Consider the following 27,774-nt stretch of genomic DNA (forward strand, 5'->3'; position numbering starts at 1 on the left):
TTTAGTTTTTTTTATTTCCTCTGTCTGTATTGCTTTAAATTTTGTCAACCAGACAATGTCGCTGTGTTACGGGGTGCAGCGAATAACTGAGTGAATCTTGTGCACCGCCGATCGCTTACCGACTGAACTACGCAATCCACTTTAGCTGCAGTACAGACTTTTTACCAATAGAGAGTACTAACAGACCATAACATGGTCACAGGGACATGATTGGCATTGGCTTATACTGTGATACAGTATGTCGAAATTACGTTCAGTAAAAGGCAAAAGTGGTGTTTAATGTTCATTTATCCATTTAATTAGTCATTTGTATTTATTTCACACTGTTTTCTACAGCTATTCTCTAGAAAATGCATTTGTTTTTGTTCATATTTTTGGGTGTCTGGAACAGATTAATCGGATTTACATTATTTTCCAATGAGAAATATTGCTTTGGTTTTCGTACAATTTGGTTTTAGTCACACTTTTTGGAACAGATTAATATGATAAGATACCCTTTATTAGTCTCACAATGGGAAATTAATTACGAAAACTGAGATTTCACTGTATACGCCTTTGAATGCTTCGCTTGTATGTGTTGCCTCTGCATAAGAAGCAGTTGTTTGAAGGTTTAGAATTACCGTAACATCGATGCTAATTTACATTAGCCTGTCTTTCGCATTATATGTAAGCATTAAGCTTTCTGACTTCCATTAGACAAAATTACATGGTTTGGTTGAACATTTTGGTGTTTAAATATACGATGTTCAATTGTCTTATGTTTTACGAGTCAGTTTTAAAGTAAACTTCAACTAAAAGCAACAAATAAAAAGCTTGACGCAAGCACGCTGGGCCTCTAATTTGAGAAATGTTTTCTGGCAAGTCTTTTTGTTTTCTCAAAGTGATGTCTCACAATTCTTGATAGCGGGAGACAGCGAACGGGTGCTAAGGAATAGTTATAAAAAAGTGTGTTTTAATATGTTTGCATGTATTTAAAGTATGTGGGAGGGGTAAAACTATTCATAAAATGTTACTTTATACAGTCTCTCTATATAGCGGACGAATAAACGTGATTCACTGTATTTCCAAATGAGTTGATACCTTAAAGTAATCTTTGGTCCTCTGCGACTCCTTCACAACATTCTTCCATGCGGTTATGATGCGTTTGAGGATGCAGGCCTTCAGAACTCCCACCAACTTGCGCACCGCCTCTAGTTAAAGAGATCAAAACACAAGCGATGATGAAACCACAGGCGAGGGCTGGACAGAATGAGTCATACAGTGGGGAAGAAAAGCTTTGACTTTTGGACACATTTTGTGTTATTTTTGTTCCTATGATTGAGTGAGAAATGCTTTGCAGCCACGTACCAACTCGTGACTCCTTCTTGAACTTGACCCAGTACATCCATGCAAGGAAAGGCACCTCCTGTTTTCGCCTGTCGTAATGCATGATTGCAATTTCCATCTTTTGAGACAGTTCGGTGGCATCTGTCACGCTGGCAATTGTGAAATTCTTCCAGCTCCTGCGCCAGCACCGCCCACAAACACAGCTCAACAATAAATAACTCATTGAAAACAAACACAACTCATCAATAACTCATTGAAAACAGTGAAGTTTCTTTTTGAGTGGATCACATTTCTACTAAGGATTACACCCGAGACCCTCTCACTTGATATATTCATGAATATTTTAGTCATATTTATTCACCAAGGTCATGAGAGCAACTCTAAATAAAATGAGTGCTTATTTCATTTCATGAAATAAAATAGTAGATATACATTGAACCCCTGCTATATCACATATTTTAAGTGATATTTTTTAAAAAAATGGGTTTTACAGTATGCAGGGCAAGTGTGAATTTAGAGCTGCGCACCCTCAGTGTAGTACCATGTCGTTCCACAACATGCCTGGCAGCACTGAGGTCTACTGGAAGAAATGTAGGGTTAAGAGCAAAAAGAGGAAAACCTCTTAAATGTTATAATTTACCACGTTTTGGGAATATATACCTGTGAGTATTAGTGTATGCTTTGTTTATGTGTTTGCTGCTCCATGTGTGTCTTAAAATAGCAGTTGTTTAAAGGTTTATAATTGCCGTAACACTTTAACATCTATGCAAATTTCCATTAGCCCGTTTATGGCATTTCACATTATACGTTAGCATTAAGACGGCGGACTTTCGGTAGAAAAATTTTGTTTGGTTGGAAATTTTGGTGTTTAAACATAAAATATTTCATTGTTTTTTGTTTTATGTGTCAGCTTTACTGTAAACTTCAACTGGGAGTGACAAATGAACAGCTTAAAGCAAGCACGCTTTGTCTCTTATTGGAAGAACTGCGCGTTTCCTCAAAATTATGTTATACGATAGACGCACTCTCACCTTTAGTTTTTTAATAAGTATGTTTTAATATGTTTAAGTGTGTTTAAAGCGTGTGGGAGAGGTAAAACTTAAAACAAAATTATCTGGGCTCTCTATAGCACACGTTTTTGGTCTGAAATATATAGGGGATCACTGTACATATCCAAAAATGATTTACTCAACAGTTTATATGACATATTCATGTTAATGTTTGATTGATTGCTTGAAATGTATGTTGACAACATTTAAAACCCACACACAGTAAATAAAAATGTTTTTAGAACATATAAAACTATTCCAAATTATTGTTACAGCAGTTGATTTCAAAATGACAAATTATATGTATACATCGCATATCCATAAAAAAAATAAGAGAGCATATTCAAATCTAGGTTGTTTATGGTGAGACAGGGACAGGGAGACAGGGAGACAGGGAGGCTAAATATTTGTATAACATTGGACAAAATGCACAGAAAAAATCTAAACTGTATTGTAAAAATATTTTATATAACTACATTATTGTTGAATTAAACATATTGGCTCTATTATATAAATATTTTCACACACACACACATATATACATATACACACATATAATATATACATACATATATATATATATATATATATATATATATATATTTATACATATATATATATATATGTGTGAGTGTGTATGACTAAAATAATTATCTTTAAATTTGCCAATATTCAAACCCTAAACCTCAAAACAATGAACCAGACCTGACAAGCACTAGGTCACCATGCTGCTGTATGAAAAAGATGTACAGTAAGAATACAAATATATACAGTATGTAATATTGGACACCGCAGCAAAAAAAATATTGCGAAAAATATATTAACATATATATATATATATATATATACACACACATCATTTGTAAATTTAGAAACATGTACTTTATATATATATATATATATATATATATATATATATATATAGTCTTCAATCAACCTACCATATATAACATATGCTGCTTACTATTTTGGCTTATTGTTCGCAAGGAAATTTCATTTTAGTTACTTGGGAAAGGCCTATGCAGGTGCAGAGCAGTCAATTGTGACATGAGTGACAGTGAAGCCATTGCCATGCACGTTTTTCTCATCTGTTTCCGGCCACCTCATGAGGCTCGACTCGCACGGCACCAGCAACAGCTGCCTACAATCAACTAATTGCCGCCAGTGGAAGCTGCATGTGAGTTGGGATTGTTTTGGTTGCCGCTGCTGTTTTCTTGCTTGTGTTTGTTTTGTGGCGCATGCAAAAGCGCTGCGACTTTTCATGGATACTTTGCTGCCGCTGTTGGAGCTAGGGTGGAACTTCTTGCCATGGCTGCTCTGTTTGGGTAAATGCATGTGTGGTGCCCGTTTTGGCAGAGTTTAACAACCAATACCATGTCCAGCTAACAATTTTTGTTTTTTATAGGCGTATTTGTGTGTCCTTTCTGTTGTTGGCCTGCTTGTGTTTTTCGCCTCAAAGTGGTAAGACCTCTTCTGTTTTACACTTTTGTGTTCATCCTGGGCGCATCACGGTTGACTAGTGGTTAGCACAACTGCCTCACACTTCTGAGGATCTGGATTTAAATGATACAATGCATACTGGCTTTCATCTTAGAAAGTAAGATAACTATTTTGTTTTAATGCCAAATGAATCCCAAAAATATAATTTAGATGGTTCATAAGAAGTAATTAGTCCACCCATCCATCCATTTGTTGTACTGCTTCTCCTCACTAGAGTCACGGTGTGCCTATCCCAGCTGACTTTGGGTGAGAGGCGGGGTACACCCTGGACTGGTTGCCAGCCAATTGCAGGGCACACATAGACGGACAACCATTCATGCTTGCATTCACACCTATGGACAATTTAGTCATCAATTAACTTACCATGAATGTTTTTGGAATGTGGGAGGAAACCCATGCAAACTCCACACAGGAAGATTTGCCCAGATTTGAACCCTAAACCTCTGAAGTGTGAGGCGGATGATAAGCTGTAAAGTCAAACCAAATTGAATCTGGATCTGAACCCATCCATAGATCCATCAATTTACGTCATGTCACGGGGCAGCAGCTTGAGCAGGGAAGCCCAGCCTTCCCTCTCTCCAGCCACTTTGTGCAGCTCTTCTGGTGGGATCTCAAGCTGTTCCCAGGCTCGTTAGAGACACATAGATCTCATCTCGAGTATCTTATTTGCAACATTCCTAGCTCCTCGAAACGTTGAAAGCGACCCCAAAGTTGTTCTTACGCTGCCTTTTTAAGGAGTGTCTCAATTGTCTTAACGTTCATCAAGGAGCAAGGATCACGCATAGAGGCGCTTCCAATGGTTAACCTAAAGCAAGGGACTTTTGATGTATCCTCTGCAGAAGTCTTCTAGATCCTCAATGGTGAAGTATAAAAATAGGCACGTAGCAGCCATGTCCTGACAAGGCTGCAACGCGCAAGGAGGTGGCAGACTGGTAGAGTCATGTATTTGGTTTATCTTGATCTGAATGTGGTTTCTGTCAATTGTTAGGTTTCAAAGAAGATGTATCAAGTAGCTACCCCAGGGTACTGGATCCACAAACCTTCACCCAGGATCAGGACTCTGTTGCTCAAAACCATGGCGCAGAAGATGAGCGACACCAGAGTTTAGTTCCCCAAGCCAACAACGAGCCAGATGAGAGTCCGCCTCAGCCGAGACACCAGCATCAAGATTCTGGATTTCACCATCCGTTTAACCTTCTAGTACAGGAGCATACGAAAGACACAGCTGTGGATGGCATTACTTTTCCAGACATCGGCAATCTCAACCAGTTTATAGAAACCTTAAAAACCTCCTTTTTGATTCCCGGTAAGGACGTGTCACATTTTCAAACAGCGAGGGGGGTGATGCTGAATGAAATAGCTGGAGGACGCTCCTCTAAAGAAGACTATGATGATGATGATGACAACAAAGTCTGGAATGAACGTTTGAATTCGGTGTATGAACAAAGTGAAAAGGATATGGGCTATCCTGCCTCGAGTCAAAGTGTCTCCATGCCCGGTCCCAACACCTCCATGGGTAGACTCATTCCCAGTATGCACAACAGCTCCAAGAACCATGGAAGATCTGGTCAAAGTGCTTACCAAACAGGTCCTTCCAATGTCAAAACTGGAGGTGATTGGTGGAAAAACAACCAACTTCCTGAAAAAACAACATTTCCAACTAACTCGTTCCATGGAGAGAAAGCTCCATTAAGTCCCCGTGGTACGAATCCACTCCATGTCCACCGTGTAGCTAGCGCGATGGCCAATGGAAGTTCTATCAAGAAGCTAAAGAAGTCACAGATTCAACGCAAAATGGCACCTTCTCAACAAGGTTCCTACGCTAAAAGTGTCTACATGAAAGCGCCAAGAAGTCCTATTGCGTCATGGATATATATGTCAGATGGACGGTCCAAGCAAAGGGTTCAGAACACCACAGCAAAAGACTCTTATGTAAACATCAGTACCAGGCCCCAGAAACCTGCAGACCAGTCAGCCCACAGTGCCAGAGGTCTCAGCCAACATCACCTTCTGCGTGAGCCAGTCAACTCACACATTGTGTTTTTCAAACCACCTTTAAAATCTCGTGACAGTCTTCTCCGACACCATCTGCCTATGCTCAACATCCACAAACCACGTCCCTCTGAGCAGATTCTGGTCAGTCAAAATCAACAATCACAAGGACGGCACGAGCATATCCCCAATACCATTTCTCAAAGGTTAGATTCAGTCCAGCATAGAGTTGCATCCAGGAATTATGCCAAGCCCAATGTGAATGCATCCTGGTTGCGCGCCACGCAACCAAAAATACCACAGACAAACGGGATCTACCGACTCCTTAGTCCCCAGCGGTCTACGAACACATTCCACCAAGCGTTTCCTGTTTACAGAGGCCCAAAAGGGCCAATGTCACATGGGATGAAATTTGGCTTCCAGTCCAGAAGCAGCTATGTTAGAAGCAACGTAGCTTTCTCCAGGAGCCAGTACACGCCACGCAAACGAGTGTTCACCAGTGTTCACCAGAGGAGCAGTGGAGACATAAACGCAGCACCATTGCTTCACACAAGGCACAAGAAGCTGCAGACTAAAGATGTCACCTGAGGTATAAATGGTTCACAATCTGTTTATGTGCATGTTTTACACTTACAAATTGTCTTAGTTACAAATGTAAAATCTAAACAGGTTGCCAGTGACTGACAAAGGTGGCAAAATTACTCACACTGCTTACTTAAAAGTATAGACGCTTTAAAAAAAAAAAAAAAAAAAAAAAGACAGATTCAACTGCAAACAGTACAGACTCTAAAATGTACTTTAAGTACAATGGTAAAATGTGACAATTAATTTTGATTGTCAATTATAAGCAAAAGACCTGTTTTGAGAACTTGGCACAATGGGGGGAACTTCTCTGCACACAATAGTTTCACTTTCTTAACTTGCATATTGCTCCTACTAAGAAGAGAGGGGGGGAAAACTGTACATGGTATCAAAATGTTGTAAAGCTTTAATGTGTGAACTGACTGACAATAGTTGCTAAAGTAGCTAATGGTATCTACAAAAAAATACCCCTGTGTTTTTCCATATAAAATATATATTTTTAATTCTAGGTTCATGCAGTGATGGCAAATACGTCTCTGCTGTCCATATGGGTAAGAAGTGAAAACCAATACTGTAAAATATCTGTACAAACAAAACTATACATTTTACACTTTTGTGAGCAAAATCAAAGTGAAGGCATCAATTCATACAAGTTGTGTAAAGATTTGAACAATCACCCTTACCTAAAACACGAACTTGTCAATTTGCTCCTGTAACAAGAGTAGGCATTCTCGTATTTGCGGAAAATAGCCTAAAAAAATAAATAATGCAAAAGTACACATTAATCGGAGAAACCACAACATCCCACCGGACTGGACTTCTGATTGACGCACATCACCTTGAGTTCATCGGAGTCCATATATTCTGTGTCATCCAGTTCCAGAGAGGCAAGCACTGACCGCTGCGCACAATCACTAAGAAACTTGTTCCTGAAAGAAGGGGGGGGGGGGGGGAGAATAAAGCTGGTGTGGATAACAAACCAAATGCTTACATAACTAGTCTATTTTCATGATATTGTGACTTTTGTTTGGTGATGTGCATTAAGATTTTTTTTAATGTAAAAAAATAAATAAAATGCCTTGGCTAATTAGAGGCTGAGAAACACTACCTTAATGTACATGTTATAGCTGTAACTACAGTGCAAAAGTGGTCACATCCCAATGGGACCTACCAGTCCACATTCTGCAGATTGTCATGTCCCTGGAAGGTGATCAGGGTGTTTTTCAAGAACTGTATTGGGTCTCGGGGATCTAACCGGCACGAGGCGATCAACAAAGCCTGTTGTCAAGGAACAATAACAAAACAATCAGCTGAAGTAATAATACACCATGTGAACTTGTCCAAAAACATATTTATACAGATGATTTTTACCTTGTATAACTGTTGAAGCTCATGCTCTGTCAGAGCACTCACTTCGATTTTTGACTGTTTTTCTGTCATTTGCGAAGCTTGTCATTCTTTAAAAAGGCAACCTTCGCTAGCATTAGCTAAAGAACTGTAAACATAGCATGACAGACGACCAAAAAGGACTCATGAAATTGAAAGTTGTCTAACTTTTCATTATTTACCACTCGTTTTGGAGCGTCACCTTCGGTCTTTGAAAAAAATGTTCATGAATGCCGCACTTGTACGTCATCACTAATCGTCATTTATACATGACGTCAGAGGACGCGACGATATCCATTAAGATTCTTCATCTCAGTCCTTGAGCTTCGATTTTCGGCCCAAATGTTTGGAGAAATGCGACGTTTCCTCCTCGATGTAATTTCACGGAGACGTCACTAAAATATAACGTCATGTAACTGACGTGTGTCACAGATTGAACTTCTCCGTGTCTGAATAACCATAAATAAATCATCACAACGTCCAATTTTTGCTTGGTTTCAAATGGAATTAAATTAAAGGTCGAACATGTTCAACACTGTTATTCTACACAATTGTATGACTTAAAAACGTACTAATACTTGATATATACTTAAATATTAAACTCAACTTTACAGAGCACTTTGAAAAACAACGCAGCTAAAACAAAGTGCAGTGCCATACATAAAGTGAACAAAACAAAACAAACAGACAAAAAAAAAATTGTTACATATATATATATATACTGGGATGTAGAAACTTGCCTTAAATTACAACCCCAATTCCAATGAAGTTGGGATGTTCTGTTAAACATAAATAAAACCAGAATACAATGATTTGCAAATCATCTTCAACCTATATTTAATTGAATACACTACAAAGACAAGATATTTAATGTTCAAACTGATGAACTTTATTGTTTGTAGCAAATAATCATTAACTTAAAATTTTATGGCTGCAACACGTTTCCAAAAAGCTGGGACAGGTGGCAAAAAAGACTGAGAAAGTTGAGGAATGCTCATCAAACACCTGTTTGGAACATCTCACAGGTGAACAGGCTAATTGCGAACAGGTGGGTGCCAAGCTGGGGTTTAAAAGGAGCTTCCCTGCATTGCTCAGTCATTCACAAGCAACGATGGGGCGAGGTTCACCTCTTGCGTGAGAAAATAGTCCAACAATTTAAGGACAATGTTCCTCAACGTACAATTGCAAGGAATTTAGGGATTTCATCATCTACGGTCCATAATATCATCAAAAGTTTCAGAGAATCTGGAGAAATCACTGCATGAAAGCGGCAAGACCGAAAACCAACATAGAATGCCTGTGACCTTCGATCCCTCAGGTGGCACTGCATCAAAAAGCGACATCGATGTGTAAAGGATATCACCACATGGGCTCAGGAACACTTCAGAAAACCAATGTCAGTAAATATAGTTCGGCGCTACATCCGTAACTGCAACTTAAAACTCTACTATGTAGAAGAAAGGCCGAAAACCTAACATTGAATGCCCATAACCTTCGATCCCTCGGGCGGCACTGCATCAAAAACCGACATCAATGCGTAAAGGATATCACCGCATGGGCTTAAGAACATAAGTGCAACTTGAAACTCTACTATGCAAAGCAAAAGCCATTTATCAACAACACCCAGAAACGCTGCTGGCTTCTCTGGGCCGAGCTCATGTAAGATGGACTGATGCAAAGTGGAAAAGTGTTCTGTGGTTCGACGAGTCCACATTTCAAATTGTTTTTTGAAATCGTGAACGTCGTGTCCTCCGGCCCAAAGAGGAAAAGAACTATCCGGACTGTTATGGACGCACGGTTCAAAAGCCAGCATCTGTGATGGTATGGGGCTGTGTTAGTGCCAATGGCATGGGTAACTTACACATCTGTGAAGGCACCATTACTGCTGAAAGGTACATACAGGTTTTGGAGAAACATATGCTGCCATCCAAGCAACGTCTTTTTCATGGACGCCCTTGCTTAGCCAAACCACATTCTGCACGTGTTACAACAGCGTGGCTTCGTAGTAAAAGAGTGTGGGTACTAGACTGGCCTGCCTGCAGTCCAGACCTGTCTCCCATTGAAAATGTGTGGTGCATTATGAAGCGTAAAATACGACAACGGAGACCCCGGACTGTTGAACAGCTGAAGCTGTACATCGAGCAACAATGGGAAAGAATTCCACCTACAAAGCTTCAACAATTAGTGTCCTCAATTCCCAAACATTTATTGAATGTTGTTAAAAGAAAAGGTGATGCAACACAGTGGTAAACATGACCCTGTCCCAGCTTTTTTGGAACGTGTTGCAGCCATCAAATTCTAAGTTCATGATTATTTGCTAAAAACAATCAAGTTTATCAGTTTGAACATTAAATATCTTGTCTTTGTAGTGTATTCAATTAAATATAGGTTGAACGTGATTTGCAAATCATTGTATTCTGTTTTTATTTATGTTTAACACAAGGTCTCAACGTCATTGGAATTGGGGTTGTAATTGTGATTTAAGTGATTAGAAACATCTGCTTGTAAGAGTGGTGTGCGCAGTATTCTATCAATTATTTTCTTTATTAGTATGCAATAAAAGGATATCTTGTGTTATAAAGGTATCTTACCAATATAGTAACTGTCATTCCATTATTCTATTCATTTTCATGAACACATCCTAGCTGTCAAATTATTAGTTTTTATTTAGTCTTCAAATGTTGGAGGCAATGTCGTTTTAAAATAATTCAACCGTGTATTTTTATTAGAAATAGTGGGAAAACAGTAATTTGTTATAAATACAATCACACAGTATTTGTTGGATTTATCTTACCCAACATTATAAAAAAGAGACACAAACGGAATGAAGACGCTATTAATAAGGGAAACTTTGAGCACCTAAAAGAGACAAACGCCTTATTTTCCTGGATGAGAAAGCATTTTTTAATGGGCATTAAAAACGTTAAAGAAGACTGCATTCTGGGAACAAAACTATTTGATGTGGGCCTCTAAAACCCTTCCGAAGGGAATACTTTTTGGTCCACATTTCCCACCGAAACATCAAAATAATATTTTTTTGTATTATCATAAAAAAGTTACTAGGATTAATTATATTCCAATTGGGTAAAAATAAATAAATTCTGGATTCTAACATTTTAGTGAATCAGTTATATCAGCGTCACTCTGCGTAAAATTTGAACGCAGAATTATTTTCTACCCGGTGGGGGATCGACGCAACACACATGAAAACAAACTCCAGTAGCATGAGTCCTTGCAAGTTAGTTGTGTGCTGTGGACTGCGTTTCGAGTTAACTAAACGAGCCGTGTTAGTTGGATGATATTTCAGTACGTACACCGCAGTGTTTCCAGCATCCGGTGAAATTTAGCCGAGATTAGCTCAAGAGCCAGCAGCAAGGATGAGCGACGGCGGCAGTATTACGCCTAAAATTGGCAGCATGAAGACTTTGCTTGGGATAGTCGCCGGTGCTGGGGCCTCCTATGGGATTTATAAACTGATAAGCGGGGGAAGCTGGAGGAGATACAAGAGAAGTGGGGGCAGTAATGAAGGTCCTGCTTCAAGGAGCAGTCAAGTTAGCCCTCGGCCGGACAGCCTGTTGGCCAAAGTGTCTGGACTGGACGTCGTGTGTCCTCCAGCTGAGAAAGCGGGTAAGTATTTGCGTGACGGTGCGTTTTGTCGTTCTAAATCTTGATCGTTGTAATTGCCATAGCAACACAAAGAGGAGCTGGGAACCAATAGGAAAACACACTAGAGTAAACATTTCTAAGTTAATCAAAACTGAGCGTTAAATGTGTTAACGTGTGCAGATCACTACAGACGTGTTAAGCTAGTTTTGCTCTGACCAACCAATTACGGGATGTTGTCTCTTTGAGTTGCCATTCTACTTTTCCTAAAATGCATTAGTTCAAGTTTGTCAAGTCTCATGAATATAGTACCAAGTAAAAGTCGAGTTGTCTTTCATAATTTGTTATCAAGACTGACCAACCAATCTAAGGATTGAAAAGTGCTCGTGAGATGAATTTGAAATCTGATTGGTTAAAGAAACAGTCCCATTGCTCTTATAATTGAAGTTAATGTCAGGCCAACGTTACAGATTCAGTTGACATGCCAACACATAAGAGGCTGAAATGTGATTGGACAACACATCTATCTTGGGTTTCTCACCCAGCTGAGAGTAGGTAAAGAACAAGAAGTGTAACTGCCAAGTGCTCTAGCCACATGCCTAGTCCATAAACCAACACAGTGCTGCTCAGGTTCTGGTTCACAGACGTCACGGCTAGCCATATTCTAAAACAAGTTTGCCACCCCCGATTATGGCTGCTATTGACTTCACAGATGACATCATCCACCATTCTGCCGGCAACTTGGAGCCAAAGCACCTGAAAACGCTGCTGGCATGTCTGCAGACAAGCACGAATACACCAGACAGGTGTCGTCTCTTGCTCACTTTAGGGAACGCTGCTGCTTTTACCATCAATCAGGTACTGGCCTTCAAAAAACAGAATCCAAACGCATTTTGTAAGCCTCTACAAACATATCCTAACATATGTATTCTCTATCCCACAGAATGTTATACGCGAATGTGAAGGCATTCCTATCGTAGGTGGCTTCCTCTCTGATCCTGCACCAGAGGTCAAAGTGCAGACACTGAATGCTTTAAATAATCTCTGCATGAACATCCAAAACCAGGAACAGCTGAAGGTATACGACCATATGCAGTGAAGCCCCGTTTGTTGCAGGGGATACGTGCCAGACACACCCACCATTGGTGAAAATCAGTGTTATAGAGAGACCATGGAAAAACTTTAAATGGACTTTTTGTTGCTGCTTTCAAAAGACTTAGCACAGATCCAAACAATAACAGAATGAACAGCAGACGAGGAGCCATGACTCAACATTTAGCCCACATATACAATACATCAATATGCTCATGATGACTATTTTCATTACCTTCTTTGCGATAAGGTTTGAAGTTAAAGGGGATGTTGTTGTTATAAAAAAAAATCAAGCCTTACAGTTAAAACATAAGTCATCAAAGATATAAACATTATTTTTTTTGCAATTTCATTTTACTCAAATTAACAGTATTGGGACTTTGTGGAGGTCTACAACCCACAGTGCATTAGTGTTGTTGCGGTTTGTATTGTAGTCGTACTGCATTGTTTATTCAAACACATAACACAGTCGTAAACCTTTTAACACATAAGTAGCATACAGCAATGCTCAAAGGTGTTAAATTTCCCTGCTGTGGGAACAACAAATATTATTGCAGCTTAGTAGGGGACTTTGCATCTTGTTCTTGCTGTTAAATACGGTGCATGTCTAGACTTCAGTCGTTCTCAGCATGTTGCGTCACAACATGGTACTACATTAAATGCTCCTCGTGTAGAGTATAAATTTGGACTTGCTTGTTTACTGTAAAAAAAAAAAAATATTTAAAAAACGCTTAAAAATCGGTGATATAATGGCGGGGCAAACAATGACCCTTGATATAGCGGGGGGTTCACTGTACCTTACATGGACAGTTATTAAAGTTACCTCTGTCTTGAAGGTTTACGTGCCACAAGTGCTGGAGTTGATCGAGATGTCTCCGGTGAACTCCGACCTTCAGCTAGGTGCTCTCAGGCTGCTAACCAACCTTTCGGTGACGGACAAACATCAACACTTGCTCAAGGATTCCGTGACGCTTTTACTCTCTCTCCTGGTGGTGGGTGATTCAACGTTACAGGTTAGCACGGAGAACTTTTTTTTAAGCTCAAATACATCTTGACTAGAATTATCAGTCCAGTATAAGTTAACACGGTTGTTGTTTTTTTTTTTCCAGGTTCAGACCTTGAAGGTTCTTGTGAATTTGTCATCTAATCCAGACATCATGGATGATATTGTTCAGGCTCAGGTAAGAAGTCAGATTGAAAAGCCAAATGGCGACCTGCCGTTTGCCACAGTTGGAAGTTAGACTTCTCACAGTGCCCGAGTTGCATTCGAAAGGCTCACTCACAAACAAATTTTCAGAAATAGGCAGCGAACAAATTTTTTACTTCGTTGTTTAAGTCACACTTGATGAATGGATAGCGAGCTTTACATACAGTAAAGACTCCTTTAAATGGCCTCCACTAGGGGGCAGGAGAGTGACAGAGCAGCCAGGAGCAATAAAGCCATCATAGGATTTAAAAATAAAATGTGTAAAAGGATTTTTTCTATGGGATATATTATATAGCCTATTTCATGTATAAAATAATTAGAAGTTTTCTTATTTCATCCTACTCGCTTTTGAAGATGTAGACTGTCCTTGATTGTGACGTTTTTTTTTTCATAGTCAAAGCGGTTGCAGTGGATCTTTGTCCCTTTGTTGAGTGTTTCATCCAAATTTTAAGAGAAGCCGTTATGTATTAAGCAACCTTTTAAACATTCCTTAGCGTCTGGTCTCAATCTTTCGCTTTCACAGTTCTAATAAGGAAAAGCGTCACTTCCAGTTGAAGTTTTATTTAAAAATTGACCAAAAATAAAACAAAGCGAAATAAACATTGTGTATTTGCACACCAAAATGTTCAACAAGCAATATGATTTTGTGTATTGAAAGTCCGCTTGCTTAATGCTAACATAAAATGCGAAATGCTGTAGATGGGTTAATGGAAATTAGCAGCGATGTTACGGTAATTATGAACCTTGAAAGAACTGCCACCTTAACACACACAGAGGAGCAACACATACAAAGAAAAATAGCATACAACAATATTCACAGGCAATGTGGCAACTCAAATTTCGGACTTGTGTGTGTACCACAAATACCCATAAAAAATGACTGAAAAAAGAAATCCCGTGATATAGCGGGAGCATGAAGGATGAACAGCGATATCGCTAGGGTTCACTGTACAGTGCTATTTTCCTGATGAAAAATGTAAGAAAATGGCATTTCAATACCAATAATTGATTTCATATAAAAGTAAATTCAGGTTTGAGCTTGGTCACAGAAAGAATGACACTTGAAAGTCGAGGTACCACTGTGACATGTTTTTAAATCTTGTCCTTGTTTGCGTTGCCCCCCAGGCTCCGGCTTCTGTCATGCTGCTATTTGACGCGCAAACGGCGTCCGCGGTGCTTCTGCGGCTGCTGACGTTCGCGGGCAACCTGAAGGCGTGGAGGCCTTCGGTGCAGGTGGCCGACGAACTGAGGCGCAAGCACGACTGCCTCTTCCGAGTCATGCTGGACGAGTCGTCGGAGCTCCACGGCCGACTGGTCAAGCTGCTGTCACACCCCGACGGGGAGATTCGAGCGCAGGTGGCCCGTATATTGACATAGACCATCCCCTGTTTCACCCACCCTACGCCACTGTCGGCACTATAGACCTTTTCATCATGATGTCATACACACTTCCGGGTGGCAAAAGTTCAAGCATTCTTAGAGTAAAGTAACCTTTAAATGTCATTTAACCAAGGCAGAGTGATTGAGAAAACAGCTTCTTCTCTCCCGCCTTTGTTTCGACGTTTTTAATATAGTTTCAGTTCAGGTCAGCGGTGGCTAGCTCACTTTTCTACCACCTGAAAGTACCCTGGCGCCTGTTGTTTACAAACATTATGAAATGCTCTCTTTCTTCACTATTGAATACTTTGCCAAAGTCATCCAGCTATCGGCAATGAAATTAGATCATACTTCCACACTGTCTAAACCAGCAGCTCCACATCGACTGCCAGTTTTCCTTATTTTTCAGCTTCTGCAGTTAATTAGGGAGGATTGATTGGGAAAACTAGACTTCCATTTCCCCTTTTTTGTACTGCATTAATATTGGTGACACTGCAAGAGTGCCGTTTCCTCGCATCATTCAATTCAGTGCCCTTTCTTTTGGGAACTTGACCTGCTTTTAAAAAATGCCAGGAGGATTAAAGACACGGAAATGAAAAGAATCAGTAAAATATGCGAGAATGTCAGAAAATTACAAGAATAAAGCCAAAATTTTTAATGAATGTATTTAAGTGAGAATTTTTTTTTGGGGGGGGGGGTATTATGATTATTTTAGTCTTGTAAAAAAATATATATATATTTTTGTTGATGTTGCAATATTACCACTTTTGTAATAGACTAGCTTTATTTTTTTTTCTCATTTTACAGCTATATTTATATAAGCTACAATTATTATTTCTCATAGTATTACATTTTGGACAAATACTTCTCATAAAATTACAACTTTAACAAGTAAAATTGCACCCTTTTTTTCTCATATTACAAGATAATTTTAGTAGAATTATGATCCACCCCAATATAAGTGTTTTGTTCTTGTAGAGTTGCAAGTTTTCCCTCACAATATTTCAATTTTATTCTTGTGAAATTGCTGCTTTTTTTCTTTAATTGTAATTTAATTCTTGTCGAATATTTTTTTTTCAAGTTTATTCTTGTCAAGTTTCTTATTTATTCTTGCAAAATTCAAACATTATTAATTTCCTAAATTGCTTTATTCTCACAATATTTTGGCTCTTATTTAGATTTTAAAATTCACACAACATTAACATAGATTCTGTAATTCCCATGACTTTGTTCTCATCAAATGTTCCAAAAGCCATATTGTAAATGTTTTTTTTTTGTTTTTTTTTGGCTTCACATCTTGAGGACACCAACAAAAGGGATGTGCAGTAGTGCCAATCTTCACCCACCAATTGATAGATTCAGTTTCCAGATCATTATATTTTTCTCCATAAGAGCCTATCTATCTTTCTGTCACCCAGAAAAAAATGCGCGGGTTAAAATCCCGCCAGCGCCACCTGGGACGCGAGGGCCTCATGTTTGAAGGCACTGAAAACCCTGTGCAGAAATCCAGTATGAAGCAAATGTAGCCATTTGAACGGAGATGACCGATTTTGACAGGATTCCAATAACATTTGGCGGATTACAGCCGATAGTGAATGTTAACTACAAGTCTCATTATGTACTTAGTGCAAAGCGCCAGGCGGTAGGTAACGTGACAGGTCTGCACGGTTTAGCCGAAGGACTGGAGGATCTTTGCATCCATCTGCTAGCATGAGCAAAAGCTCTCTGTGTCACGAGTGGGTCCAGGTGTGACGAAATGCTGCACGTTTTCAATGTATACGCTGACTTTGTTGACTTTGATCTCTCAGGAACAGGTTTATCTGGAGACTTCTCACTTAAGTTAATCTTATTTATTTATGTAGGCAGCAGTGTTGTGTTGAATGAAATGTTTTTCTGCCTAAATATTTCAATAAATGTCCTCCATACTGTATGAACAAGTGTATGTTATAATAAGAATTATTGTCTATTTACCTTCCTGTTAATTTATATTATTGCACTGGTGTGGACTTAAATAAAGCACATATGGTCATACATATGGTCTTTGTTGTTTGTCGTCTTCTTTTGGTGATCAGCATTGTCTTTGCGTCAGACTACCTTTTGGAATTGTAGCCTACTAGTGGGACAACTACATGTTACTAGTGAGGCAAAACTGGACACCCGTTGACATTTTTGGACCATTGGTACTACTAGTGAAGCGCGAGATGTTACATAGTAGAATTTCTTAATGTCATTAGTAGCACCCATTTGTCAACTAGTGCACACTTTTGCCTTTCTATGAACATGTAGTGTACTACTAGTATGGCAAAGTTATGTTACTAGTGACGCCAAAGAGACTAGTACATGGACCTTAAGCCGGATATTCAATAAATGCTCTGATGGGTTTATGGAAAGCAATTTGAGCTTTTACTGTATTCAAGTACGACAATTTTGGTACTAGTTGTACAGATTACTACTGAGGCAAAACTGCATTAGTTGACAACTATGTGTTACTTGTGATATTTTAAAATTCTAATCGCTAACATCTAGTGCCGGGTGTGGCACGTGCCCCTACTGCCCCCCGGTTCTGCCGCTTCTGAATGTATATTTACAAAATAATAGCCAAGTAAAACATTTGGTTTACCAGGTTAATGTGAATTTTATTTTGTTCCCTTTTTCTTTGCTGAACCTCAGGACAGAGCGTAGGCACATCGGGGCAGTGAGACATCACCTTCATCTTCACACACAAAAATTGTAAGCCGTCACCTGTGAAGTGTGAGCAATGTTCGTTTTCAATATAGTTCATGTAGCACGTATACTGTTTTCTTCAAAAACTTTTATGACCTTGGATTTAACCATGGTTTACCTACCAGGGCTCAACTAGCTCAAAAAATCTTGCCGCCAGGTGTCACACATTAGTGGTTGTCAGGCATATTTTGAGTGACCCCCCCCCACCCACCCCCACCCCACAAAATTTAAAAAAATAAAATAAAATATATATATATATATATATATATATTGTGACAAGGGCACCATAATCTTCAATTTAAGAATTACGTTTGAAAAACGAACAAACTCAATAAAATATGTTTACAATTAAAAATGTGTTTGTTATTTTTAAAAGTCAATATTTATTTCCCAAAGTCACAGAGCGCCACAGCAGAAGGATGACAGGGCCACATGCGGCTCTGGAGCCGTGGGTTGCAAACCCCTGAGGGAACCAATCAAGAGCGTACCTCTCCACGGGGCTTGAGATGGATATCAAGCATATGGAATAAATGCTCCAAGGGCTTTCCATTGTAGCTTCATATTTTGACGTTGATGGAGCTTTTCATTCAGTAATAGTTGATGAAGCGTTCAAAGTCTTTGCTTCTCCTCCAGCACGCACCCCCTCCCGCTCCTCCCCCCAGGCCCGACACGCTGCCTCCTCCCCCGGCCAGCCCACACGAGATGACGGCGGTACCATCCGGTGCTTCTCTTCCACTTTAGCAGCCGGAGGACCGGGAGCCAGGCGACGTTCTTCCCAAGAAGCTCACGGCTAGAGCCGGCTATGTTGAGCCAGCAGCGGGACGGTTAGACTGATTTCCACGCAGGCTTCTCTCTTCCGTGTGACCGAGGATGAGCACCATCGCGGCGGCCGCCGGATCGGCTTCTTGCCGCTTCGCCCACTACTTCGTCGTGTGTGGACTGGACCCGGAGACGGGCCTGGAGCCGGACGATGGAACAGGTAGCAACACAAATACTCGACCCGAGAACAATCAAACGCAAATCAATTGGCTGTTTTAGAGGAGAATACGAGCGATTTAGTGTGTCTAATGGCGTTGTTTACAGTACGATAGCCCCCATCTTGTCATCCATCCTTTTATGTAAAATGCTATAAGTATTCTGAAGGGGCATCTAATCAAACAGGAGGGCCGTGTGTGTATATATATATATATATATATATATATATATATATATATACATATACATGTACATACATACATAATATGTATTAGCATATCTCACAAATGAAAATGTAGCATTCGACCAGAAAGTCCCATTTTGTTTTGTTTGTACCATCATGACAACACAATATATACATATATTTTACTCTATGTATTTTGGATTCCCCCCAATCGTTAAAAAAAACAAACAAACAGCCATAATCTCCCCAATGGCTCATTTGCCTTTTTGCTTTTGTCACCTCCCTGCTTCCAGATGCCCCCTGTAGCCTGTCTCATCCAAAAACAATCCCTCCCCACTTTTGTCCTCCTGAATCCAGAGAATAGAGAAGGTGTTTGCAGGTGATTGATGTTGGTAAGATGTCCGACGGGTTGCCATGGCAATAACAATCGAAGGTGATGCTCTTCTCCTGTCGAGGGGGCCCCGGCGGGGTTTTATTTACAGACGAAGGAAGGAGAAATGGGAGATGTCAGTTGTTTTTCTTCCTGACGGCGGAGACGAATTCTGCGAGAAAAAGTGACGTCTGGAACATCTAACGTCACTTCCACATTGGAACTGGGGAAAACAATAGCCCTCCCTTTCTGTGATATCGTTCCTCACATGACAAATCTTCAATAGACACACTAGTCTGAGGCATCATATGCTATATAGAGCTGCTGTGCTTAAAGCCGCCGATGATTTAGTCTTCTAACTAACCGGCGTGGCCTTTAATCGCTGCCTCCCCGCTGAGAGGGTGACCGCGCCGCCGCTCGGGCGTTCGCCAGCGCTGCCGATCTGCTTATGTAACAGCGGGTCATCTCCTCGCCACTGCAGCAGAAGCGGCAGCAGGATATGCTCCTTCAAGGGATTTCCTGCCTGCATGGGAATGTTGGTCCTTAATCCGCAACCAAGCAGGAGAATTAAAGTCTTAATGTCATATACAGTATCTCACAAAAGGGAGTACGCCGCTGACAGTGAAAATGTATTGGCCCCTCAAAATAACTCAACATACAACCATTAATGTATAAAACTCAGGCAACAAAGGTGAGTACACCCCTACGTGAAACTGTCCAGATCGTGCCTAAATATTTAGTGTCGATACCATACCTTTCCAGAGACCTTGTGCTCCCCACCTCCTATTTGATGATACCTCACAAATGCTCAGTAGGGTTCTGGTGTGGAGACATGCGTGGCCAGTCCATCACCGCCTTTCCCCTCAGCTTCCTCAGCAAGGCAGCGGTCATCCTGGAAGTGTGTTTGTGGTTCTTATCATGTTGCATACTGCCCTGCAGCCCGGTTTCCAAAGGGAGGGATCATGCTCTGCCCTCTACTTTGTCGGCAGCGGTTTCGACTAGCGTTGAGTTATTTCGAAGCGACAGTAAATGGGTAATGTTATACTAGCTGTACACTGACTACATTGTAGCAACGCGGCATTTCTTCTGTGTTCAGTCTGTTGACCCATGAAAAGAAAAATGTGAGGTGGTGTACTCACTTTTCAGAGATAACAGTGCATTCTAACACCCCGTCTTCTTTTATGTCGTCGCCTTACTGTATGACAAAAGACCATTGCAGTGATTTTCCCCTCAAATGCAGTAGCTACACCCAGTGCAGTTGCCTTGGACTTAGTCTTCCCGCCTATCGATTGAAATCATTTAAGCAGTTCTCCACTGGCTGTTATTTTCTATGAGTCATTTATTGGTCCGTGCAGCTCTAATGTAGCATCTTTGCACCATATCTAATGGTCTGTGCCGTTCAGCGGGTGTTTTTTCTAATGTGTGCAATATATTGTGTTGCATTTCGAAGAGTAGGAGGTTGTGTTCATTGTGTAGGGACTTAAGGTTAAATTGTTAAGTATTCAGTGGATTGCTAAATTTGGTGTTTCTCGCCACTAGAATAGATAACTGCTGTAATTGCACGGATCAGGATTAAGGATTGTTGTGGCAACATTTGTCCATTAATCTTTTCAAATAACTAAGTACAATACCGTCAAGTCGTCAATGAACCCAACATAAAAAATAATACTGCACTATCATAACTGTGAAATTAGAAATGTTATCATTATTATTATTTTTTTATTTTATTTCAAGGATAGCCCCTTGAGATGCATTATCTCATTTTCAAGGGGTTCCTTCCTTACAATGCATAATTAAAATCACCAGTAATCCAAAACCATGATTACGGTAAACCCAGAAGAAAAATGTGACTCATCATGTTTGTCCACCTTAATTGTGAGTCCACTGTGTTAAATTGAACCGAAATGACATTTTCGGGGGGAAAAGCACACGTGTTTGTAAAGAGAATGGAGAACAAACTTGATGTAATCACTCAGTTGAATTTAATGCAAATCAACAGCCTGGAAAGATCCAATCATCTCAACAATGATCAAGTGAAATGGAACCACCTGAGTTTCACAATGTTTACACGGCCATCAAGTATTATGTTTTCAAAAATGTTTAAATGATCCACATTTACACCGACCTAACATGTCAGTAAATGCGTGTTCAAATAACAAATGACCATAACTATGAGTTTTGTTGTTGTTTTGGTTGTAAAGTACTTGCGCATGCCTACACTGAATACTAACAACTCAGTACAGTGTTCCCCGCTATATTGTGGTTTATCATTTGCGCCCCCGCTATATTTAATACAACTTATGAACATTCGCCGTACGAACATTTTGGATATACTTCGTGTTTATATGTGGTAATGGGAGGGGTGAGTTCTTGTGTATTTCTTGCTGTCTGTTTTTATTCCTGTAAAGCACTTTTTGCATTTTAATGTATGAAAAGTAAAATATAAATACATTTGGTTTGATTAGAGTTGTGCGCCTTCAGTGTAGTACCAAATTATGCTGCAACGTCCCATTTAATCAGTTTGATTCTGTGCTGTTTTATGTGTCAGTTTCCCAGTAAACCTCAAGTGGGAGTGACAAACCGCTTGAAGCAAGCATGATTTTCCTCTTATTCAAAAAAAAACGTGCAAGCGAGACTGTTCTTTTCATTCCCTCAAAGTGATGTTATATGATACTGTCCCATTCCTTAACAGAGAGAGAATAAGAACAAGCACTGAGGTATACTTTAAAAGCGTGTTTTAAAAAGTGAAAGGGTTTAACGTGTGTGGCAGAAGTAAAACTAAATTAAAAAATACAATTTTTATTTTATTCTATATAGGGCCTCTCTAGAAAAACCTGAAAAACGGGGGCTCACTGTACACTAAAACTGTTGTCCAAGAACCATTTAAAAACACTTTATTGTCATCTTGTGAGTGAACAGTCAAAACTACACAGCATTTATCCAATTGTGGTGAAGTTTTTAAAAGAAAGAAATCCACAAAAATGTCAACTCTTCAGCTTTTACTTTGTCATTATGCGGTTTAGATTGATGGAAAACGTAAACTGAAAATATATGACACACATAGGACGTCTGAATTATATGTTTTGAGATGTGTGAGCAATAGCCTTTCTAATTTGAGTCATTAGAGAATTCCCAAGCACCCAGGAACAATCTGCTGTTGTTGGCTCCTCAATGCAGTGCAGTGTGTTGTGCAGCCTAATCAAATTTCACATGACGCTGCCCGTTGGAATGCCGGCTGGCCAAGGCTTCACGCCAGATGACAGTCATGGGGGGGTGGGGGAGGTGTGATGTGGGGGTGGGGGGGTGTCATCAGCAGACAGTGAGGACTCCCTGACCGCACATATGTGCTTCACGTTGCTTAAATATAAGTCAAGCCTAAATATATTTTGCACTTTGGCAAAAATGCTGAGCAAGATTATTCGTTTATCCTTCAGCGAGAGGACACATGCTGAAATGCAGAAACGTGTGTAAAAAAAGACAGGTAAAAATAGAAATACTGCTTCAGCTCTGTTACTTAAGTAAAAGTAAAGAAAGTAGAAAATAATTTGTATGGTCAGTTATTCTTGAAATTGGTAACTGTGTCTCAGAAAAAATGGCTATCACCTGTGGTGTTTCCCAGGGGTCAATCCTGGGACTCTTATTGTTCAGTCCATATAGTACTGTATGCTTAATTTGCAGCTTTAAAGTGTCCCACCACAATTACGTCGATGACACTCAATGAAGGCAGGTGTATATAGGCCTGCAGATTGTGTGTGGATGCAAAACAATGTTCTCCAATTAATTCAGACAAAAAAGAAATCCTTGTCTGTGGCCCACGGAAAAAAAAGAGAAACTGCTGTCAGTCACCTTGAGACTGTCTTTTTATAACATAAAAAAAATAGTTTGAAGTTAAAAATGGTCAGAAAAATAAATGCTGCACTAAAGTCCAGATACAATACCTAAAAAAACTACTTAAGTACAGTACTTTCCACGACCGGCCATAAATTTGAACCAGCAGATGTGGGGTGCCATTTTTAATCTCCTTAACTTGATATGTGTCCTCATCTGCTCAAGTGTTGATGCATGGGCTAGTCGCTCTAGTGCACCTGCTATTCAGTCATACCAGACGAAACACTCCAAGCACTTAAAGCACAAGTAAATCTCTATGATATTTACACATTCTCTAGCCCAGTAATTGGTCAAACTTATTATTTAAGGTCACTATGCTTTTTTTTTTTCTTCTTCAATTCCTGCAAGTATATACATTTTGTGTTCAACTCAACAAGCTCACATTTCACAAATTTGGACAAGGTTATCATTATTTTACAATGCAGTGTATATGAAAAGTCTACACACCCCTGTTCGAATGCCAGATTTTTGTGATATAAAAACACGAGACTAAGACAAATAAACTATTCACACCATTAATGTGACCTGTAAAGATTAAAACTCAATTTTTCACGCGGTAAAGTTAAAATAACTGAGATAATGTAGTTGCACAAGTGTGCACACCCTCTTATAACTGGGGACGTGGCTCTGTTCAGAATTAACCAATCACATTCAAACTCATGTTTAATGGGTGGGTGTCAGCACACCGCTGTCACCATTTGAAGTGCCTCTGATTAACCTCAAATAAAGTTAAGATGTTTTAGGAGGCTTTTCCTGACTTTTGTTTGTTTGTTAGTTTTAGCTTTGAGCAGAAGGTTTTGTGTTGACACTGAATTCCGTAATTCCCGCCACCTTATTTACGGCCCCAGAATTTTTGGTTCCTTATATCATTATAAACTTGGAATATTTCAATTTTGAAAAACTGATTGGATTAAGCAAAATCGTTGTATTTAAATACAAGTGGCATGTAAAAACCTGACCCTCAAAAATAATAACATCACTTTTGCAATTAGCCCTGCGCTTAACACATAGAGCAACTGTAAAAACAAAAACCTAATCTTCCTTTCGGGAGCAGTTAGTCTCTTTTTACAATTTTAGAGCAAAGTGTGTATTTCTTAAAGAATATATAATATCAAGATATTGATTCTGGTAATGATGTGGATTTGAGTATACCAGTAGGATAACAACCGCTTATATTCAGCTGCTTGTTAACTTGTTAAGATGAGGAAGCATCCTGATTACGCCTGAACTCAGCCATTTAATTAAGCTTTCATTAGAATGCTGAAACAAACCTCCCCTCAACTCCACCTCCTCTCTCACTCTCTTTCTCTGTCTCTCGCTTTCTGCTCTTTAAACACTTCTTTCTCATCTTCATGCCAACAAGCTGGCTACGTGTCAGGTGGGATGTTAAAAAAAAAAAAAAAAAAAAAAGGAAATAGCTGCCATGGCAACGTAGTGCCCCTTGTCTGAGGTTTCATTCAGCCTCTTTTGGGTGCTGACACGGGGATGAGTTCCAAACTCAAGACCAAAATGTTCATCGTAACTGTATAATGTTATCGAATGGAAGTCTGCTGGCTTAATGCTAACATATATTGTAAAATGCTTTCGACAGGCTAACGTAGATTTGCATAGGTGTCACGGGAATTCTAAACCTTCAACCAACTGCTACTTGAGCGCCCACGGAACAGCAACAACTGTTACTGGCGCTCTGTTGAAGCCCATCGCTTTTGCCTCTTCTTCTTGTTAATAACGCTGTATCTCTCGTCGTAGAGCTCAGTGCTGCCTGGCATGTTGTGGTACAATGAGGTACTACACGTGCAACTTTACATTGAGACTTGCCTGTACTGTATACTGCAAAAACACACCAAAAAACAATCACTTAAAATCCTCGATATAGCGGATTGTGTGGTCCGCTGTAGTTTGTTTGTTAGCCTTTGCTAAACTCTCTTATTTGGCCATAATTTTCTAAAACAGCATTTTCAAGTAACTCCAAAATAATGAAACTGCGATAAAATAACTAATTCAAGTGCATTCCTTTTTTTTTGTAAAAAATATTGCAAAGTTCTTTGTCCAAACATTTTCTGCAGCATGGTCCTTTCAGTTATTATCAAGTCGGTTCCTTGAAGGTCAGACGGTGTGTGTGGCTTATTACTGTTATTATTATAAATGTAATTTATAGCTATTTGTAGCTATTGTCAATTTGTGATGTCATCCTTCCATTTATCATGGTTCAATTTAAACAATTTTCTCTTGACCCCTTTTCAGGAGAGAGCTTTGAGCAGAGCCCCATTCGCCGATCGTTCAAGTCCAGGATTCTGGTCCACTACCCTGAGAGCACCGACAGGAACCCCTTCAATAAGGATGCAGTCAACATGGTGAGATTGTAGATTAAGTTCAACTAATAAGGAGGACTGCTGGGTAAATTTGGATAAAATTAGTGTATATTACTGCAAAAAGCAAAGGAATCACATGCGAGTCACATACAGTATGGCTGGAGATAACGCAAAACAATGTTTCCTTCCTTTCTGAATAATATGTTTACTGTCGTCAGAAGCAAAATCTGGTCATATAAAAGCTAAGACCCCGAGCTCACGAGCCTGGAGACTCAAGTCTCCACTGGTTGCGGCGACGTATCCGTGCCGACTCCTGGAGTCTCCTGGAGACTAGTTGTGCCGCCAAGGAGTCTGCGGAGATCTTTTGGCCTAATACCAGTTAATTGGTCAGAAGAATATTTATTTACCACAAATAATCTATCTTTGTTCAGCTTTCTATGCCAGCGATGTATAGTGACAGGAAGTCAGTATAAGGTCACTTTAGGTACCTTTTTTTTGTGAAATGTGTGTCTCAGCTCTATACAGTTTGGGGGAACACTGCATTACCGTATGACTTTGTCATTGTTGTAATTTTCCCTCTTGGTCATCAGCTCTGCATGCCGAGGGGTCTTTCCTTCCGCACTCAGATCGACCGCATGGAGTCTCACTTCCACTCGTTCACCGTCAGCTTCGAGGACGGTTCGCGCTCCTACGGCTTTGTTCACACCTTCTACGAGGAGGTGACGGGCACGCAGATCATCACGGCCATGCAGACCCTTCACCAGATGCACCACGTGGAGCACCACTCCGCTTCTTCCTCGTCCGCCTCCTCGTCAGCCTCCTCGCCGTCAACCTCCAGCATGGACTCGCTGGTAAGCAGCCTGGATGAGTCTGATGCCGATTCCCTGGCCGCCGGGAATGCCGCCGCCGCCGCCTGCCTGGGCTGCGCCGGCTCCTTCGACCCGTCTCACGACACGCTGTACGTGTCCAAAGCCCTCTGCCTGCTCACGCCGCTCCCCTTCCTCGGAGCTTCTCGCCACTTCCTTTCTCAGCTGCACCAGGCCGTCGCCTCGCAAACGGCGCCGCCTCTACCGCTGGAAAGCTACATCCACAACATCCTCTACGAGGTGCCGCTGCCTCCGCCCGGCCGCTCGCTGAGGTTTCACGGCGTGCAAGGGCCCATCTTGTGCCAGCGGCCCGGCCCCGGTGAGCTTCCGCTGGGGGAGTATCCTCTGGGAGAAGCCTTCTCCCTACTCGGCATGGAAAACATGGTCCAGCTGCTTACCTGCTCGCTCCTGGAGACGCAGATCCTTCTCTACTCTCAAGGTATGCATGACTTCTTCAGCACTAGTGTTGACCACTTTACTCGGTATAACCCTGAGTCGGCGGGGGGCATTTGTTTGGCACAGTGGTCGATGAAAATAGAATAGGAAATGCATTCATGTTTTTTTTTAATGTTGTGTTAAGACTTATACACATAATCACGATAGTCAAGATATTAGGTGCAGTTCTCTTGTTGGATTAAAGGTGTACCGTAATTTCTCGTGTATAATATACTCCCAATTATAATGCGCATCCCCAAAGTTGACCCCAAAAATCAAGAAGGCTTTTGCTCATATAAAATGCGCACCTATGACTTTCTATCCCATTTCGTTTGTATTCTGTAAAAGTTAGTGATGATCCACGTTTAATTTGTATTTCAACCACAATAATACTGAGATTTGCTTGCTCGTTAATAATGCGTTTAATAGTGAGGGTCACCCTAATGTTTTGTTTTGACATTGCAGCTTTAAGAAGGTACTTTCCAACTTCTACGTGCACATTAACACATGAGCCAACTTGCGCTATGTCGTGAAAACTAGACACGTCCTCTGTCTGGATGCCAGTTTCACTCCTGGTGCGACACAACAACAAGATGCAGAGGGGGGATACACACAAACACAAGGTCTATTAAAAGTCACATTATTACAACTATTTGGGGGATCGGGGGACTCCATGACAGGAAACAGAATTTTAACAACTAGACAACAGCGCTAGGCACGCTGGGAAAACTTCTGACAGCAAGCCGCCATGTTTTAACGATGATGTTCAGCTTGAAAACCTGGTATGTGTAACACGGGCTCCCTCTAGTGGTATGCAAAAGTATCACCCAATTAATTATCAATGTTCAAACCTTTTTTTAATCCAGTACATTTGTTAAGTACTGTTTAGTTGTATTGCACTTTTTA

The 27,774-nt window shown here is 40.3% G+C and overlaps 4 protein-coding genes across 5 annotated transcripts in view; 3 read left to right on the plus strand and 1 right to left on the minus strand.

Moving 5' to 3' along the window:
- fbxl13 (F-box and leucine-rich repeat protein 13) overlaps positions 1-8,059 on the minus strand; it is a 36,807-nt gene extending 28,748 nt beyond the window's left edge. The window contains exons 1-6 of the mRNA XM_061772797.1: positions 7,821-8,059; positions 7,621-7,727; positions 7,288-7,378; positions 7,133-7,200; positions 1,348-1,502; positions 1,081-1,190 (exon numbers count right to left, since the gene is read on the minus strand). Of these exons, the coding sequence (XP_061628781.1) occupies positions 1,081-1,190; positions 1,348-1,502; positions 7,133-7,200; positions 7,288-7,378; positions 7,621-7,727; positions 7,821-7,889 (600 nt within the window). The 5' untranslated portion in view covers positions 7,890-8,059. The remainder of the gene's footprint in view (positions 1-1,080; positions 1,191-1,347; positions 1,503-7,132; positions 7,201-7,287; positions 7,379-7,620; positions 7,728-7,820) is intronic.
- LOC133477778 (uncharacterized) lies at positions 3,423-7,400 on the plus strand. Of its 2 annotated transcripts, XM_061772917.1 has the most exons (5): positions 3,423-3,700; positions 3,781-3,836; positions 4,864-6,456; positions 6,959-7,000; positions 7,327-7,400. In XM_061772917.1, exons 1-3 carry the CDS (start codon positions 3,684-3,686, stop codon positions 6,453-6,455), a joined length of 1,665 nt encoding a protein of 554 aa, XP_061628901.1. In that variant the 5' UTR covers positions 3,423-3,683; the 3' UTR covers position 6,456; positions 6,959-7,000; positions 7,327-7,400. The 2 variants fall into 2 exon arrangements, with proteins under 2 accessions (XP_061628901.1, XP_061628899.1); XM_061772915.1 differs by having other exon boundaries at positions 3,424-3,700; positions 6,959-7,400.
- Positions 8,060-10,230: 2,171 nt separating the features above from the next.
- On the plus strand, positions 10,231-17,147 carry armc10 (armadillo repeat containing 10). Its single transcript, XM_061772919.1, has 6 exons — positions 10,231-11,462; positions 12,151-12,296; positions 12,382-12,516; positions 13,367-13,543; positions 13,640-13,711; positions 14,863-17,147. The coding sequence occupies exons 1-6, from the start codon at positions 11,213-11,215 to the stop codon at positions 15,112-15,114; spliced, it is 1,032 nt and encodes a 343-aa protein (XP_061628903.1). The 5' UTR covers positions 10,231-11,212; the 3' UTR covers positions 15,115-17,147.
- A 1,139-nt stretch (positions 17,148-18,286) lies between these two features.
- LOC133477983 (DENN domain-containing protein 5B-like) overlaps positions 18,287-27,774 on the plus strand; it is a 31,771-nt gene continuing 22,283 nt past the window's right edge. Inside the window, exons 1-3 of the mRNA XM_061773434.1 lie at positions 18,287-18,817; positions 25,500-25,609; positions 26,158-26,872. Of these exons, the coding sequence (XP_061629418.1) occupies positions 18,709-18,817; positions 25,500-25,609; positions 26,158-26,872 (934 nt within the window). The 5' untranslated portion in view covers positions 18,287-18,708. The remainder of the gene's footprint in view (positions 18,818-25,499; positions 25,610-26,157; positions 26,873-27,774) is intronic.

The sequence above is a fragment of the Phyllopteryx taeniolatus genome, chromosome 5 (genome assembly GCF_024500385.1).
Source record: "Phyllopteryx taeniolatus isolate TA_2022b chromosome 5, UOR_Ptae_1.2, whole genome shotgun sequence".
Taxonomy (NCBI): Eukaryota; Metazoa; Chordata; class Actinopteri; order Syngnathiformes; family Syngnathidae; genus Phyllopteryx; species Phyllopteryx taeniolatus.